Source organism: Balaenoptera musculus, chromosome 3 (genome assembly GCF_009873245.2).
Source record: "Balaenoptera musculus isolate JJ_BM4_2016_0621 chromosome 3, mBalMus1.pri.v3, whole genome shotgun sequence".
In the NCBI taxonomy this organism is placed as follows: Eukaryota; Metazoa; Chordata; class Mammalia; order Artiodactyla; family Balaenopteridae; genus Balaenoptera; species Balaenoptera musculus.
The window spans coordinates 96995342-97011292 of record NC_045787.1 but is presented as its reverse complement, the minus strand read 5'-3'; the positions used below and the strand labels follow the sequence as shown (position 1 = coordinate 97011292).

The 15951-nt window shown below is 33.3% G+C and overlaps 1 protein-coding gene across 5 annotated transcripts in view; it reads right to left on the bottom strand.

Moving 5' to 3' along the window:
- Positions 1–15951, bottom strand: part of DMXL1 (Dmx like 1) — a 131490-nt gene that overhangs the window by 40272 nt on the left and 75267 nt on the right. For 3 of the 5 annotated variants that reach the window (XM_036845520.1, XM_036845522.1, XM_036845524.1), the window contains 5 exons: positions 15505–15635; positions 10511–10596; positions 8898–9099; positions 7542–7659; positions 4269–4331 (listed from right to left, as the gene is read on the bottom strand). In XM_036845520.1, coding sequence (XP_036701415.1) covers positions 4269–4331; positions 7542–7659; positions 8898–9099; positions 10511–10596; positions 15505–15635 — 600 coding nt within the window. The remainder of the gene's footprint in view (positions 1–4268; positions 4332–7541; positions 7660–8897; positions 9100–10510; positions 10597–15504; positions 15636–15951) is intronic. The other 2 variants (XM_036845521.1, XM_036845523.1) reach the window with 1 other exon arrangement.

Sequence of the window (15951 nt, the reverse complement as noted above, 5' to 3'; positions counted from 1 at the left end):
AGTAAAATGGTAATTGGCTGGGGCTGGGGGGAGGAGTGGCAGAAATGGAGAACTACTGTTTAATGGGTAAAGAGTTTCAGTTTAGGGAGATGAAAAAGTTCTGGGGACGGATGGTAGTGATGGTTGCACAACCATGTGAATGTACTTAATGTCACTGTATACTTAAAATGATTAAACTGATAAATTTTATACATATATTTTACCACAATTTTTAAAAAAAGAAATTTTATGTGGAAACTGATCTGAATAGTGTCTGGGTTCCACAAAGCTTCCCTTAGGAGTGAAGAAGGGAAAAGTACTAACAGACTAACTCCAGGATTCTACTACTATTTCAGTTAAAGCAGCAGGATGTTTAAAACTATCAACTCTCATTTTACATTATTAGTAAATAAGACTTCAAGGGTGGAATGAGCTCAGTGTCACAGAACAGGTCTATAGAAAAGCTGTACTCCAGGTCTCATTAGTTGTTTTCAATTACTAAGACTTTCTACAATATAAAGCTGTATGCCTGGAGTACTTCAGCACTACTCTAATGATATAATAAAACAAACATGAAGATGAGATCGAAAGACTATCAAAGGCATACTAGAAGGAAATGGGAAGCAATCAGATGAATATAAAATGACACCAATATCCAAAGTATTAGGGAATATAAATATTAAGAAATAATTTTGTTTTCAAGATTATAGCAGAGAAATGAGAGGTAATATCACCACAGATTCTACTGTATATTAAAAGGATAAGAGAATATTATGCATAACTTTACACCGATAAATATGACAATGGAAATGAAGCAGACTAATTTCTTGAAAGGTATGGACTACCAAAAGCTCACCCAAGAAACAGAAAACCTGAACTGCCCTATATCTGTTCAAGAAACTGAAGTTGTAGATTTAAAAACTCCAGGCCCAGATAACTTCTCTGGTGAATTCTACCAAACACTTAAAGAAGAAATAATACTGATTCTACACAAATTCTTCCAAACAATTAAAAAGGAGAGAACATTTTCCAACTCACTCTGTAAGGCCAGCATTTGTTTAAAAAAAACAAAACAAAACACACACACACACACGAAAAAAAACAAAGGTAAAACAAAAAACCCAAAAACATTAAAAGAAACTAAAAACCAGTATCTTTTGTAAACATAGGTACAAAAATTCTTAACAAAAATTTTAACAGGGCTTCCCTGGTGGCGCAGTGGTTGAGAATCTGCCTGTCAATGCAGGCGACACGGGTTCGAGCCCTGGTCTGGGAAGATCCCACATGCCGCGGAGCAACTAGGCCCGTGAGCCACAATTACTGAGCCTGCGCGTCTGGAGCCTGTGCTCCGCAGCAAGAGAGGCCGCGATAGCGAGAGGCCCGCGCACCGCGATGAGGAGTGGCCCCCGCTTGCCACAACTAGAGAAAGCCCTCGCACAGAAACGAAGACCCAACACAGCCATAAATAAACAAATAAAAAAAATTAAAAAAAAAAAAAAAAAATTTTAACAGATCAAATCTAATAATATATAAAAAATATAACACATCATGACCATATGGTTCTTTCCCTGGGAATGCAAAGTTGATTTAACATCAAACAAAGCCATCAATCTATTTAGCCATATTAACAGACTAAAAGCAGAAAAACCATATGATCATCTCAACAGGAGAGAAAAAAAAAGCATTTGACAAATTCCAACATCTATGCCTGATTAAAAACTCCCAACAACCTGAAAAAAGAAAGAAACTTCTTCAATCTTATGAAGGGCATCTACAAAAACCTTACAGATAACATCATACTTGATGACAAAAGACTGCATGCTTTCCCCCCAAGATCAGGAACAAGATAAAAATGTCTGTTTTCACCATTTCTATTCAATACTAGACTGGAAGTTCTAGTCAGTGCAGTAAGATAGTAGGGTATTAGCATAAAGATAAACAAATAGATCAATGGTCCAAATTAGAGTCCAGAAATAAACTTCCAGATATATGTCAATTGACTTTTTAAAAGAGAGAAAGGCAATGCAGTGGAGGAAAGGATAATCAAAGTGGTGGGACAACTGATACACAGATTTAAAAAAAAAAGTATAATACATACTTCACACCGTATTAAAAAATTAACTGAAACTGGGTCATAGGCCTAACTATGACTATAAAACATCAACAAAGCAGGAGAAAATCTTTGTGACATTAGGTTAGGCAAAATTCTTATAGAAAGAAAATCCATACACAGAACAAATTTTGATGAGGTCCAATGTATCAATTAAGAACTTCTGCAGTTTAAAAGAACTTGTAAAGAGAATGAAAAGACAAGAAATCATCTAAGAGGAAATATTTTAAAATCACATATCTGATTTGTATTTAAAATACATAAGGAACTGTTGAAACTCAACTAAGAAAACATACAACCCTATAAAAAATAGACACAACATCTGAAAAGACACTTCAACCAAAAAGTTACACAAATGGCAAATAAGCACATGATTAAGATGCTTAATGCAAATTAAATCCATAACAAACTACCACTACACATCTACTAGAATGGCTAAAATAAAAGGGCTGACCATACTAAGTGTTGGTGAGAATGTTAAGCAACTGATTTCATATACTGTCGCTGAGAATGTAAAATGGTACAATGGAAAATACTTAAGCAGTTCCTTAAAAAGTTAACCATACACCTACACTATGATTCAGTCGTTCCATTCCTAGGCATCTACACAAGAGAAATGAAAGCATATGCTCATACAAAGAAACCTGTGCCTGAATATGATAAGTAGTCTTATTTGAAATAGCCCCAAAATGGTAACAGCTCAAGTGTTCATCAACAGGTAAATGGACAAACTGTGGTATAGCCATACAATGAATATACTTCAGTGATAAAAAGGAATGAACTACTGAAATATACAATATGGAAGAATCTCAAAATAATTATGCTAAGAGAAAGGACACAGGGAAAAAAAGACATATTGTATGATTCTATTTACATAAAATTCAAGAAAATGCAAACTAATCAGTAATGTCAGGAAGCAAATTGGTAGTTGCCTGAGAGAAAGAGGGCAAAGGTAGGAAGGGAGAAGCAAGGAAGGAATTAAAGTTTTGAGGTTGATGGATATATTCATTATCTTGATTGCGATGATGGCTTCACCAATGTATACATATGTCAAAGTTGACCAAACTCTACACTTTAATAAATATGTGCAGTTACTTTAAGTCAGGTATACCTAACAAACCTGTTTAAAATAAAACTGTAGCAGATGGCTTGGAAAATTCTGGCCAAAAATGGTTATGATGTTAACCAAACAGAATGACTGCCTTTTGATGTAGTGTGATGACTACAGAAATACAACATTCTGATTATTAACATTTTATAAAATCTGTCAAAAGAAAAGTCTTAGGATAAGAATTCATGATAATGTATAGACTATAATAATTAATGATTACCCAGGCAAAGAATATCATTAACTGATTAAAAGTCTGAATTACAGTCCCTCAAAACTTCTGAAGGCCATTAGAAATTTCCCAAGTATGGACAGCATATATTTACTTTTAGTTACAATATACACTTTATATCAAATCAGTCTTTTTAAATTAATTGCATAGAATCCTTTGGGAAAGAAAAAGAAGTGGGAATTAGTAGCCTTAAAAAAAATATTTTGAGAAATCATTCCCCTAAAAATTACTCTGTTGAGATTGTCTTAAAATAAGAATATGAAACATATAAATTAAATACCAACCTACTATAAGTTGTATTTGAATGTTTGATCACAGAACATCTGGGAGTTATTTTATGATTGTACAAATTCTCATCCTTTCTGCTCTTATTCTCAAGTCCTCTGAGTACTTACTATGCATAAGGCAATGTGCTATATGCTACTGGTACCAGTAAAACAAAGGCTACATAATAGTACTTGATATATTTCAAGTAATTTACATCATAGGAGAGAATTTTAACTTCAAAAGTGATACTTGCAGAAACAGAACAATACTACTATACTCCTATAACACCTACTGTAATTACATTTTATTAAGAACCTTAGTTTTATTTACTCAGAAAAATCTGCAGCCAAAACAGGATACATTCAACTCCCTTTAAAACTGCATTGTCTTAATAACAAAACAGAAACAGTTTTTATGACCGCAACATTTAACTTGTTAAAAAAAGAATAATGTGAGGGAATAGTAATTTAATTGCATTGGAAACAAAGTCCAGTCCAAAACTAAAATGCAAACACTTTGTTTTTCTTGTTAAAGAATGCAATTTCTAATTTCAGTTGAATGATATTTTGTACCTTATTGATGTTTGGCTCCTCCATCATAGAATTTTTGATGGTTTCACAGCTGTCCTCTAATGACTTCATCAAGAAAGAATAACCACATGACAAAGAGTAAGGATGAGACGTAACATGCAAAATACTGGGGATATTTTTTTAAATGTTATTTTAAACTAAATTTACTAAAAAACAACACTGGACTGAGTTATTATTTTTTAAATTTCATATATTTTAAAAGAAGCATGTGTGGGGATGCATGATTGGGGGTTAGGGAAAACTTAATCCCTCGGAACTCCTGAACTATCACTATAAATTTTATTCTATTTCTTAAGAAATTTTTACCCACTGAACTCATTTGAAACGTTGACATTAAAGCAAGATTGAGCCCAAAGTACTTTATACTACAAATTTCAGAGCTACTAGTGCCAGAGTACTATCAACTGAAAATTAAAGTCAAATTGTTCTCTTATACACTATTACGTCTTGTCTCCATTATGATACCTCATTTCTCAAGGAAGACCTCCTGATTAGAAAATTTTTGATTCCTAGGTTTCTAATTCTCTCCTTCTCTTGATTTAGCCAGAAACAGTCAATAAAATGCTTGGAGACACATATCATTTTTAAAAGCGGATATTAGCACTTGTTAAAGAAAGAGATGGTTCAAGATCTTTAGTTCTCAGAAAATGAAAAAAAACAGAAAAAGGAATTGGGGATAAAAATGACAGCTGTCAAGCATTTTTTTTTGTTGGTTATGATTCAGATATAGTCTATTTGCAGCTATCTATACTTTACTTCCAAATAAGCACAAACAGGAAAGAACTTCTATTTTAAAAATGCATGTGCCAGCAAACTACATTATATACGAAAAGAAAAGAACTGAGGATACACAAGGATTTTAATGTCAGATGAAGAAAATTTCATTTCCAAACATGTAAAGGAATAAAGAAAACAGCAGCACTCTCAAAATACTCTCCAATGTCTCCCACTGAAAATACAAGGCCTGTCACGCATCTATTAATATTTCCTAACCATCTGAAAAGTCACAGTGACTTGGGCTCAACTATTTAAGTATAATCATCATTTTATAAAACAGAGAGATGGAGGGTAATTTTCTTAATACCACAAAAAGGCTAGTCAACTTTCCAGTAAAGATTAAATATCTTTGTACCAACTCTATAAAGTTAGTATTTTATTTAATTCCATCTAACCTATGTTTTACTATATAAAATTTTTCTTTTCATATTTCCTTTATCAAAATGTCACTATCACCATCAAGAATAAAACAACAAAGTAGTAACAATAAATTTCTAATAACTACCATTAATCACGCCAGGTTTTAAATAAGCTAAATCTGCTAATCAAAGTATTGTAAGGTATATCATATTCATTTTGGAGATTAAAAAAAACTAAAATCGGAGAAAATATTTAGCTTAATGATAGCTATAAACCTTTCAGTGCAACATTCATATTCATGCTTTTGATTAAAATAATTACAATACAAAAATAACTAAAATTTTCTTAAGATATCATGAAACTCCTAAGAAAACTAAGAATAAAACAGCAGAGGAATTTAACAGGTATAGTTGTACTCATTTATCCATTATCCTTCCATATGCATTCTGGCTTGGTTATGCTCCTCTATTTCCTTAATGACTATTTCCTGATTCAACTAGACAATCTAGTGGTAAACTAGTTTTCTGTTTTGTTTGCTTTGAGAATGATTTCATTTCCCAAATGCACTAAATATATCAGCAGTGGAGAAATGTTTTTATCTTCATAACTATATTAATCAAATACGGCAATGGTTTTTAAAAAATGATTTGGTACCTGAAATTACTATGCCATATCTGTACGTTCATATTACAAGGTGCATCAAAGAAATCAAAGAAGTAATAACAAGCAGAGTAAACATGCTATTTATACAGAATGCAGCAGTGCTTCATATACCATTATCAGGATGCTTTAACTTGTAATAAATTATTTTAGGCAAAGGTATATTTTAAATAAGAAACATTACCTCAGCAGTAAACATATTATAGTTACTCTGACACTCTTATCTAGCACATTTATTTTTAATTTTATTTATCCAAAAAATTTCTTAAACTGTTTTAAAGGGAATTCATATACTAAATATTTAAGATATATCTGACATAAGGTTAAAAAGAAATACATTAATTTGTATTATATCTAATTGTATCTATTGTTTGCCTAGATTTCAATGTTATACTAAGGTACACATGTCAAAAGTCTTCTAAGTTATTAGCAAGAACACTATATATTTTGTTTCCTGACTTGGCTATTCAAATATATTTACACAATCAGGCAAATAGTAAATAACAACACATGCAGTTGCCTCTTACAAATTAGTTCTTAAACAGAGACAATGAGATATACGTAATTTTCCTTTTTCAATAAGGTTAGATGCCATCTTGCTTTTTGCTAACTTGTCTATTAAGAAGCCATTCTATTTCCTTATTTTTCCAACTGAAATATCTTCCTTTTCTCCTCCCACTTCAACAACTGCAAAGCTTGCTTTTAGATTAGTTCAGTGCTTCTCAAAGTGTGATCCACAAACCAGCTGCCAGTCTTGAACTCTTTGTTACTGATCCATGAGAAGATAAGGAATTAACTGCATCACTAAGTCCACTGTTTAATTTATCCAAAACTTTTTAATAGCAAAACTATTTCAAAGAAAGAGGCAATATGTTAATTTATATTCCAGTACAGGTTCCCCATATCATCAAACTGGACTTACTAGTAGCACTGAACTAAATGAGAAAAATAATCTTTATGATAATAACATCAAGGTATAATCAACCAATTACAGTATAATTATAAATTAATTTGAGTCTGCAAAATTTTACTAAGAAGTATAATCAATACAAAAAAAGGAAAATGTACATATTAGAAATGTTTGCAGTATACAAACCTACTTTCAATGAAACTTCTAAGATAAACTTTATCACATGAAAATGATGGGAAATTTCCACTTTGCCTCTTAAAATGGTAATCATGACAACTCAAAACCAGGAAACAAGACACAAAATCTTAAGTCAAACAGTATCTTTTTTGGGAAAAAAAGTCCCAAATACATCTGAATTAGTTACTTTAAATTAAATTGGTTAGGAAAATACTGACCCTCTCTTCTTCTATGTATTAACTACATAATACATGTTTATGACATAAACAATGAGTTTTTTAAAAGTCTGTAAAATGCAACTTATTCTTTATAGTTAAAAATACAAAAGACTTTAATAATAAAATAGCAAACAAGTTTTAATTTATACAGACCTCATTTAGACACCTTTTCTTTGTGAATATATTTCTGATAAACGTTTCTTGAATTTCTTCCTGCTTCACCAAGTACTGCCAAAGTCTCTTCACAGACAGTGACAGATGGTGTTTAGATCTACAGGGAGACAATATATTTCATCATACACTTCAGAGATTTCTGGTTAATCTGACTATATTTCCTTGGTGCTATATGAATGTTTATAATAATAAATTAACTAGAATCAGACCACATCATCTAGGGTAGCAATCAGCAAACTTTTTCTTAAAGGAAGAGATAGTAAATATTTCAGGCTTTGTGGGCCACATGGTCTCTCCCCCAACTACTTAACTTCACCACTGAAGTGGGAAAGCAACCACAGGTAATACTAAAATGAAAGGGTGTGGCTGTAATCCACAAAACTTTATTTACAATGCAGAAGGAGAGTGGATTTGGCCCCATGGGCTGCAGTTTGCTGACCTTTAACCTAAGAACATAAGATCTAACAAAAGAGGTATGCTTCCTACAAAAGATCTAGAAGCAAAACTACTCAGTGTTGTTTGTGAACACATACTGGACCATGAACTCCCATGAAAGAATGTGAATCAACTATGTCACTAAGCCACTAAGTACACTGTTTAGTTCAGTTAACATTTTTTGTAGTAAGACTTTCTTAACGAAGCAAGCACTGAATTGATTTACCTCTTGGTGCAAATGCTTTATCTCCTCATGTACAGTAAAACAGTTTGCTAACTAGCTATTCCAAATAGCTCTGCTCCAACGTAGGTGTCAGAAAACACTGGCCCATGGCTCAAATCCAGCCTACCTTTCATATTCAAAAATAAAGTTTATTGACATTACTATATTTAGAATAGATAAGCAACAAGGACCTACTGTATAGCACAGGGAACTTGTCTCAATATTCTGTAATAGCCTAAATGGGAAAAGAATTCAAAAAAGAATGGATACTTACATGGGTATAACTGAATCACTTTGCTGTACACCTGTAACTAACACATCACTGTCAATCAACTACACTCCAATATAAAATAAATATTAAAAAAAAAAAGTTTATTGGATCATAGCCATGCCCATTCATTTACTGTCTATGGTTGCTTTCACGCTACAGTGGCAGAGTTGAATAGCTGCAAAAAGGATTGTAGGGTCAGTAAAGGCTATTTACTATATGAACCTTTGCAAGAAATGTTTGCTAACATCCGGACTACAATATGCATCACACAAAGACACAGATATGAATGAGCCTAGAACAGCAAATTAAATATTGAAGTACTAAAATATTTTTTCTTTAAACACCACCTGATGACATTCTGATTTAATAAAACTCATATTAGAACAGTATTCATATGAAACCCTACTTGAAAGGAGTGTTTGTAGGTTCCAGCAAAGCTTTGTGGCGGAGAATTGCAGGACCTGCAGACACACTCTCTTCAGAGGTATGACTTGCGATATAGTTTTGAGGTGGCCCCCCATGGATTTCAAGTCGTCGGAGAAGAACTTGTTCCCAACATTGAAGAGTTTTTAGAACGGCATGACAAAGTGGTGAACTAACTGGAAGCTCTATAAAGAGAAAATAAAATTGACCCACATTTATCTTCTGCAGTAAAATGCTATATTCAATGTAGAGAATAAGATATAAACACACATCTTGGCAGAGGAGATGTGAAAGAGAGGTGGGCACAGAAATCCAGAGGATTGAAAAGAATGTCATAAATCTGTAGAGCATTTCGACATAATTAGTGGCCTAGGACAACAGAAAAAAAGGGCAATCTAGGTCAAAATTACATCATACCTTTACTACTAGAACTTGGAATAACATTTGTGACTTGTGATTGAAATAACTGCCATAGTGGTTAAGAATCTGCCTACCAATGCAGGGAACGTGGGTTCGAGCCTTGGTCCGGGAAGATCCCACATGCTGTGGAGCAACTAAGCCCGTGAGCCACAACTACTGAGCCCGCGCTCTAGAGCCTGCAAGCCACAACTGCTGAGGCCTGTGCACCTGAAGCCCGTGCTCTGCATCAGGAGAAGCCACCGCAGTGAGAGGTCCGCTCACTGCAACGAAGAGTAGCCCCCGCTCACTGCAACTAGAGAAAGCCATGCGCAGCAGCAAGGACCCAACACAGCCAAAAATAAATAAATTAAATAAATAAATAAATAACTGCTATAGCAATCACTGCTTTTGACTTTAATTTCCCACAAAAAATGTACCTGAATATTATAAAAATATGTTTGGGAGGAAAATTAATTGCTTTAAGCCTTTGTATCAGTCCAATTTATGTACAGCACATAGCTAGACTTCTTTTGAAAATTAAAATAATATACAAGGTAAAAAAAGTGAAATAATACTTATTACAAAACTCAGCACTTGCCAGTTCTACACTTCCATACTCCTGAATCCTGATCCCCCTTTCAACTTTTAGCTATTCCTGCTGTTTACCTTCAAAAATCTAAATAATATGCTTATTGGTTTTTTTCTATTTTAGAAATGATCTACTGATTTACTACTATGAAATATGAGCATAAACTTCCCCTCTCTCCATCATTCCAATACAGTCCCTAGTAATTTTTGGTTAGATTGATAATTTAGTGTCTACTTTGTTTTATATATATGTAAATAGAGATCACAGTTGAACTACTTGGTATACTATCATGCTCCTTTCTTTTCTGTACAAACTTTTTCTCCCTCACAGTTAATAATTACTAAATTTTTGCTTTTGTTTAGTTTCCTACGTGTCTACAACTATTAAATCTCCAACACCTTGGCTAGAGCTATAAACACAGTCTCAATACAGTCAATAACATCAGCTTCAGATTCCCTGCTTTCGTGGACCCTGTCCTCCTAAAAGCACCTAACAATATGATAGACCCATAGGAAGTTACTAAACGTTTTCTCCACTACTTGAAAAAAATAAAAAATAAGTCAATCAAAAGCAATGGCAATATAAGTTCATGTTAAGCTATTTATTACCTGCAAGATCATGACCTGCAAAGGGATAGAAAGTCTTCAAATTGCTGAGCACCAACTGCACCATTGCCAAACGCATCAATGACCAACTAAAAATAAAGCAACAGTAGATCTGTTAAAAATTTACTTAGGGATTGAGAAGACTACACATTCTTTATCCCAACAATTCACTACCAGGAATCTACCCTGAAGATATACTTCCACAAAAACAAAACAATACATGCATGCAGTTACTCATGTCAGCATTATCTACAACAGCAAAAGAGTAGAAACAACCAAATTACCCATCAGAGTAATTGTAATGGTTGAATAACTAGCTCTGAATCATGGAATATTTTAGGGTAGCCAAAAGGAAGGCTAAATGTTAATATGGAGTGAACCCCAGCATGTATTAATAAATAAAAAGCAAGTTATAAACATTATATATAGCATGCTACCTGCTACCTTCTGTGTAAGAAAGCAGCGGAAATAAGATTTTACACACACACAGAGACACACACACCCCCTTATTTTTGAAAACAGAAGGATAAACCAGAAACTAATAAAAATAAGTATCTGTAGAGGTTGTAGAGGAGGACTCAAGTGGAAGAGATATGAGACTTCAGATTTTATAGTTTTATACAGATTTCCTTTTTTTAATTAAAAAAAGATACTTTGGCATTTTTTTTTCAAGGAAAAAATTTATTTCTTAGAGTACTGATTTTTTTACTACTCTAAATTGTGGTAAAATACATATGACATCTTAACTACTTTTAAGTGTACAGTTCAGTAACATTAAGTATATTCATATTGTGCAGCCACCACCACCATCCATTTCCAGAATTCTTTTCATCTTGAAAAACTGAAACTCTATAACCATTAAACAATAACTCCCCATTTTGTCCGTCTCCTAGGCCCTGGCAACCAGCATTCTACTTTCTGTCTCTATGAATTTGACTATTCTAGGTATCTTACATAAGTGGAATTATACAAGCATTTGTCTTTTTCTGCCTGGTTTATTTTACCTAGCAAAATGCCCTCAAGATTCATCCATATTGTAGCATGTGTCAGAATTTCCATTCTTTTAAAGGCTGAATAATATTCTACTCTATGTATCTACCACATTCTTTATTGCATTCAATTTGCTGACAGACACCTGAGTTGCAATTATCCCTTGGCTATTATGAATAATGCTATTATGAGCATGAGTGTACTACTACCAGTTCAACACCTGATTTCAATTTCTTGTGGTGTATATCCAGAAGGGAAACTGCTGGGTCACATGGTAATTCTACTTTTAATTTTTGAGGAACTGTCATACTGTTTTCCACAGTGGTTGCACCAGTTCACATTCCTACCAACAGTGCACAAGGGTTTCAATCTCTCCACATCCTTGCCAACATTGTGATTTTCTGTTTTTTTGATAATAGCCAATCTAATGGGTGTGAGGGGATCTCTCATTGTGGTTTTTATTTGCATTTCCTCAGTAATCTGTGATAGTGAGAACCTTTTCATGTGCTTATTTTGAAAAATGTCTGTTCAACTTATTTGCCCATTTTTAAATTGGGTTATTTGGGTTATTTTGTTGTTGAGTTACACAGATTGACTTTGGAGCCATCTAAATATTCCATATATTCAAAAAAACAAAATCAGGTTAACACAGGACACCAGCAAATAAAAATCTCATACTGATACCAACACCAGACAAAGATATCACAAAAAAGGAAAATTACAGGCCAATATCACTGATGAACATAAGACACAAAAATCCTCAACAAAATACTAGCAAATCAAATCCAACAACACATTAAAAGGATCATACACCATGATCAAGTGGGATTTATCCCAGGGATGCAAGATACTTCAGTATACGCAAGGATACTTCAATATACACAAATGCACGGATACTTCAATATACGCAAATCAATCATTGTGATACACCACGTTAACAAACTAAAAAATAAAAACCATATGATCATCTCAATAGACGCAGAAAAAGCTTCTGACACAATTCAACACCCATTTATGATAAAAACTCTCCAAAAAGTGGAGAGAACATACCTCAACATAATAAAGGCCATATATGACAAACCTACAGCTAACATCATACTCAACGGTGAAATGCTAAAAGCATTTACTCTAAGATCAGGAATAAGACAAGGATGTCCACTCTTGCCACTTTTATTCAACATAGTTTTGGAAGTCCTAGCTACAGCAATCAGAGAAGAAAAAGAAATAAAAGGAATCCAAATTGGAAAAGAAGAAGTAAAACTGTCACTATTTGCAGATGACATGATACTACACACAGAAAATCCTAAAGATGCTAACAGAAAACTACTAGAGCTTGTCAATGAATTTGGTAAAGTTGCAGGATACAAAATTAATACGCAGAAATCTCTTGCATTCCTATACACTAACAATGAAAGATCAGAAAGAGAAATTAAGGAAACAATCCCATTTACCATCTCATCAAAAGAATAGAATACCTAGGAATAAACCTACCTAAGGAGGCAAAAAACCTGTACTCAGGAAACTATAAGATACTGATGAAAGAAATCAAAGATGACACAAACAGATGGAGAGATATACCATGTTTTTGGATTGGAAGAATCAATATTGTCAAAATGACTATACTACCCAAAGTAATCTACAGAATCAGTGCAATCCCTATCAAATTACCAATAGCATTTTTCACAGAATTAGAACAAAAATTTTACCATTTGTATGGAAACACAAAAGACCTCGAATAGCCAAAGCAATCCTGAGAGAGAAAGATGGAGCTGGAGGAATCACGCTCCCTGACTTCAGACTATATTACAAAGCTACCGTAATCAAAACAGTATGGTACTGGCACAAAGACAGACATACAGATCAATGGAACAGGATAGAAAGCCCAGAGATAAACCCACCCATCTATGGTCACCTAATCTATGAGTAAGGAGGCAAGAATATACAATGGAGAAAAGACAGTCTCTTCAATAAATGGTGCTGAGAAAACTGGACAGCTATATGTAAAAGAATGAAATTAGAACATTCTCAAACACCATACACAAAAATAAACTCAAAATGGATTAAAGACCTAAATGTAAGACAGTATACTATAAAACTCTTAGAGGAAAACATAGGCAGAACACTCTCTGATATAAATTGCAGCAAGATCTTTTTTGACTCATTTCCAAGAGTAGTGAAAATAAAACCAAAAATAAACAAATGGGACCTCATTAAACTTAAAAGCTTTTGCACAGCAAAGGAAACCATAAACAAAACAAAAAGAAAACCCTCAGAATGGGAGAAAATACTTGCAAACTAAGTGACCAACAAGGGATTAATCTCTAAAATATACAAACAGCTCATTCAGCTCAATATCAAAAAAACAAACAACCCAATCAAAAAATGGGTGGAAAATCTAAATTGACGTTTCTCCAAAGAAGACATACGGATGGCAAAAAAGCACATGAAAAGATGCTCAACATTGCTAATTAGAGAAATACAAATCAAAACTACAATGAGGAATCACTTCACACTGGTCAGAAGAGCCATCATCAAAAAATCTACAAACAATAAATGCTGGAGAGGGTGGGGAGAAAAGGGAACCCTCGTACACTGTTGGTGGGAATGTAAATTGGTAAACTGGTACAGTCACTATGGCGAACAGTATGAAGGTTCTTTAAAAAACTAAAAACAGAGCTACTATACCATGATCCAGCAATCCCACTCCTGGGCATATATCTGGAGAAAACTATCATTTGAAAAGATACATGCACCCCCAACGTTCATTGCAGCACTATTTACAATAGCCAGGACATGGAAGCAACCTAAATGTCCACTGACAGAGGAATGGATAAAGAAGATGTGGTACATATATACAATGGAATATTACTCAGCCACAAAAAAGAATGAAATAATGCCATTTGCAGTGACATAGATGGACCTAGAGATTGTCATACTGAGTGAAGTAAGTCAGACAGAGAAAGACAAATATCATATGGTATCGCTTATATGTGGAATCTAAAACAATAGTACAAATGAACTTATTTACAAAACAGAAATAAAGTCACAGATGTAGAAAACAAACTTATGGTTACCAAGATGAAAAAGGATAAAGCGGGGGAGGGATAAATTGGGAGACTGAGATTGACATATACACACTATTATATATAAAACAGATAACTAATAAGAACCTACTGTATAGCACAGGGAACTCTACTCAATACTCTGTAATGACCTATATGGGAAAAGAATCTAAAAGAGTGGATATATGTATAACTGATTCCCTTTGCTGTACAGCAGAAACTAACATAACATTGTAAATCAACTATACTCCAATAAAAATTAATTTTTAAAAAATCTCATAAAAACTTTTCTTTTCGATAAAGGAGTACTTCATTTTCCCTAATATACTTACTTCTTTTGGAAATTTTATATTTTTCTATCACACAATTAACATACCATGTCATAATAAAATATATACACCTTTCAGATATAAACAACACATCATACTATCACTTATGCATGTAAGGATAATAATGTAGCACTGGAGCTTTGAGGGTATTTGAACATTTATGATTTTTATATGTGTTCCACATATGCCATTTTTAAGACAGAAATCACTGACATCTTTGAGTACTAGTGTACTGAAAAGACATTAGATCTTTTAGGCTAAAACAATGTGGTTTGTTTATTGTAGGGAGCAAAGGGCAAGGAATGATCTGATAGCAAGATTTATGAGAATTGAAAAGAAGTACATAGATTGTCCATTTATGGTGTTTATTGTAGGGAGCAAAGGGCAAGGAATGATATGATAGCAAGATTTATGAGAACTGAAAAAAAGTACAGATTGTCCATTCAAGGGTAATCAAAAATTAACTGTGGAATTACTGTTAAGGAAGGGAATTTAACAATTTCAGCTAAAGAGATCTGGGTTATAATATAATTCACCAAGCTATTAATTTCATGTATTATTTTCAAAATTACATAACAAATTTTTTTAAAGAAGCTTAAAATTAAATATTCCATACCTATATGAATTTGAATTAGAATGCTCTTGGAGATGGAAATCTGAAGCTAAAACATCTTCATCTTCGTCATCACTTTCCAGACTCTCCTCTGAATCATATTCTGCTCTACTTTGAGAAGCAGGTAGAAAAGGCTAAAATAAAAGAGTTACAGAATTTATCATCCAACTATCTGATTTAACACATTCAATTATATAGTCTAATATTAGCAATTTATCCCATTTTTGGGTACTTTGTTATAAGAAAGTAAAGTAACCAGTACTTGGCTGCTTCTTCTTTGACATTCTATGCCTTCAACATCACTTTACACAATTCCCTTATTTATTCATCCAATCAACAAAAATTTATTAAGTATCCACTATGTGTGAAAAGTATACCCAACGTAAGAAATTTTAAGACATATATATAGTCACTGTCCTCACAGCACTTATATTTTAGTGGGGGAAAAAG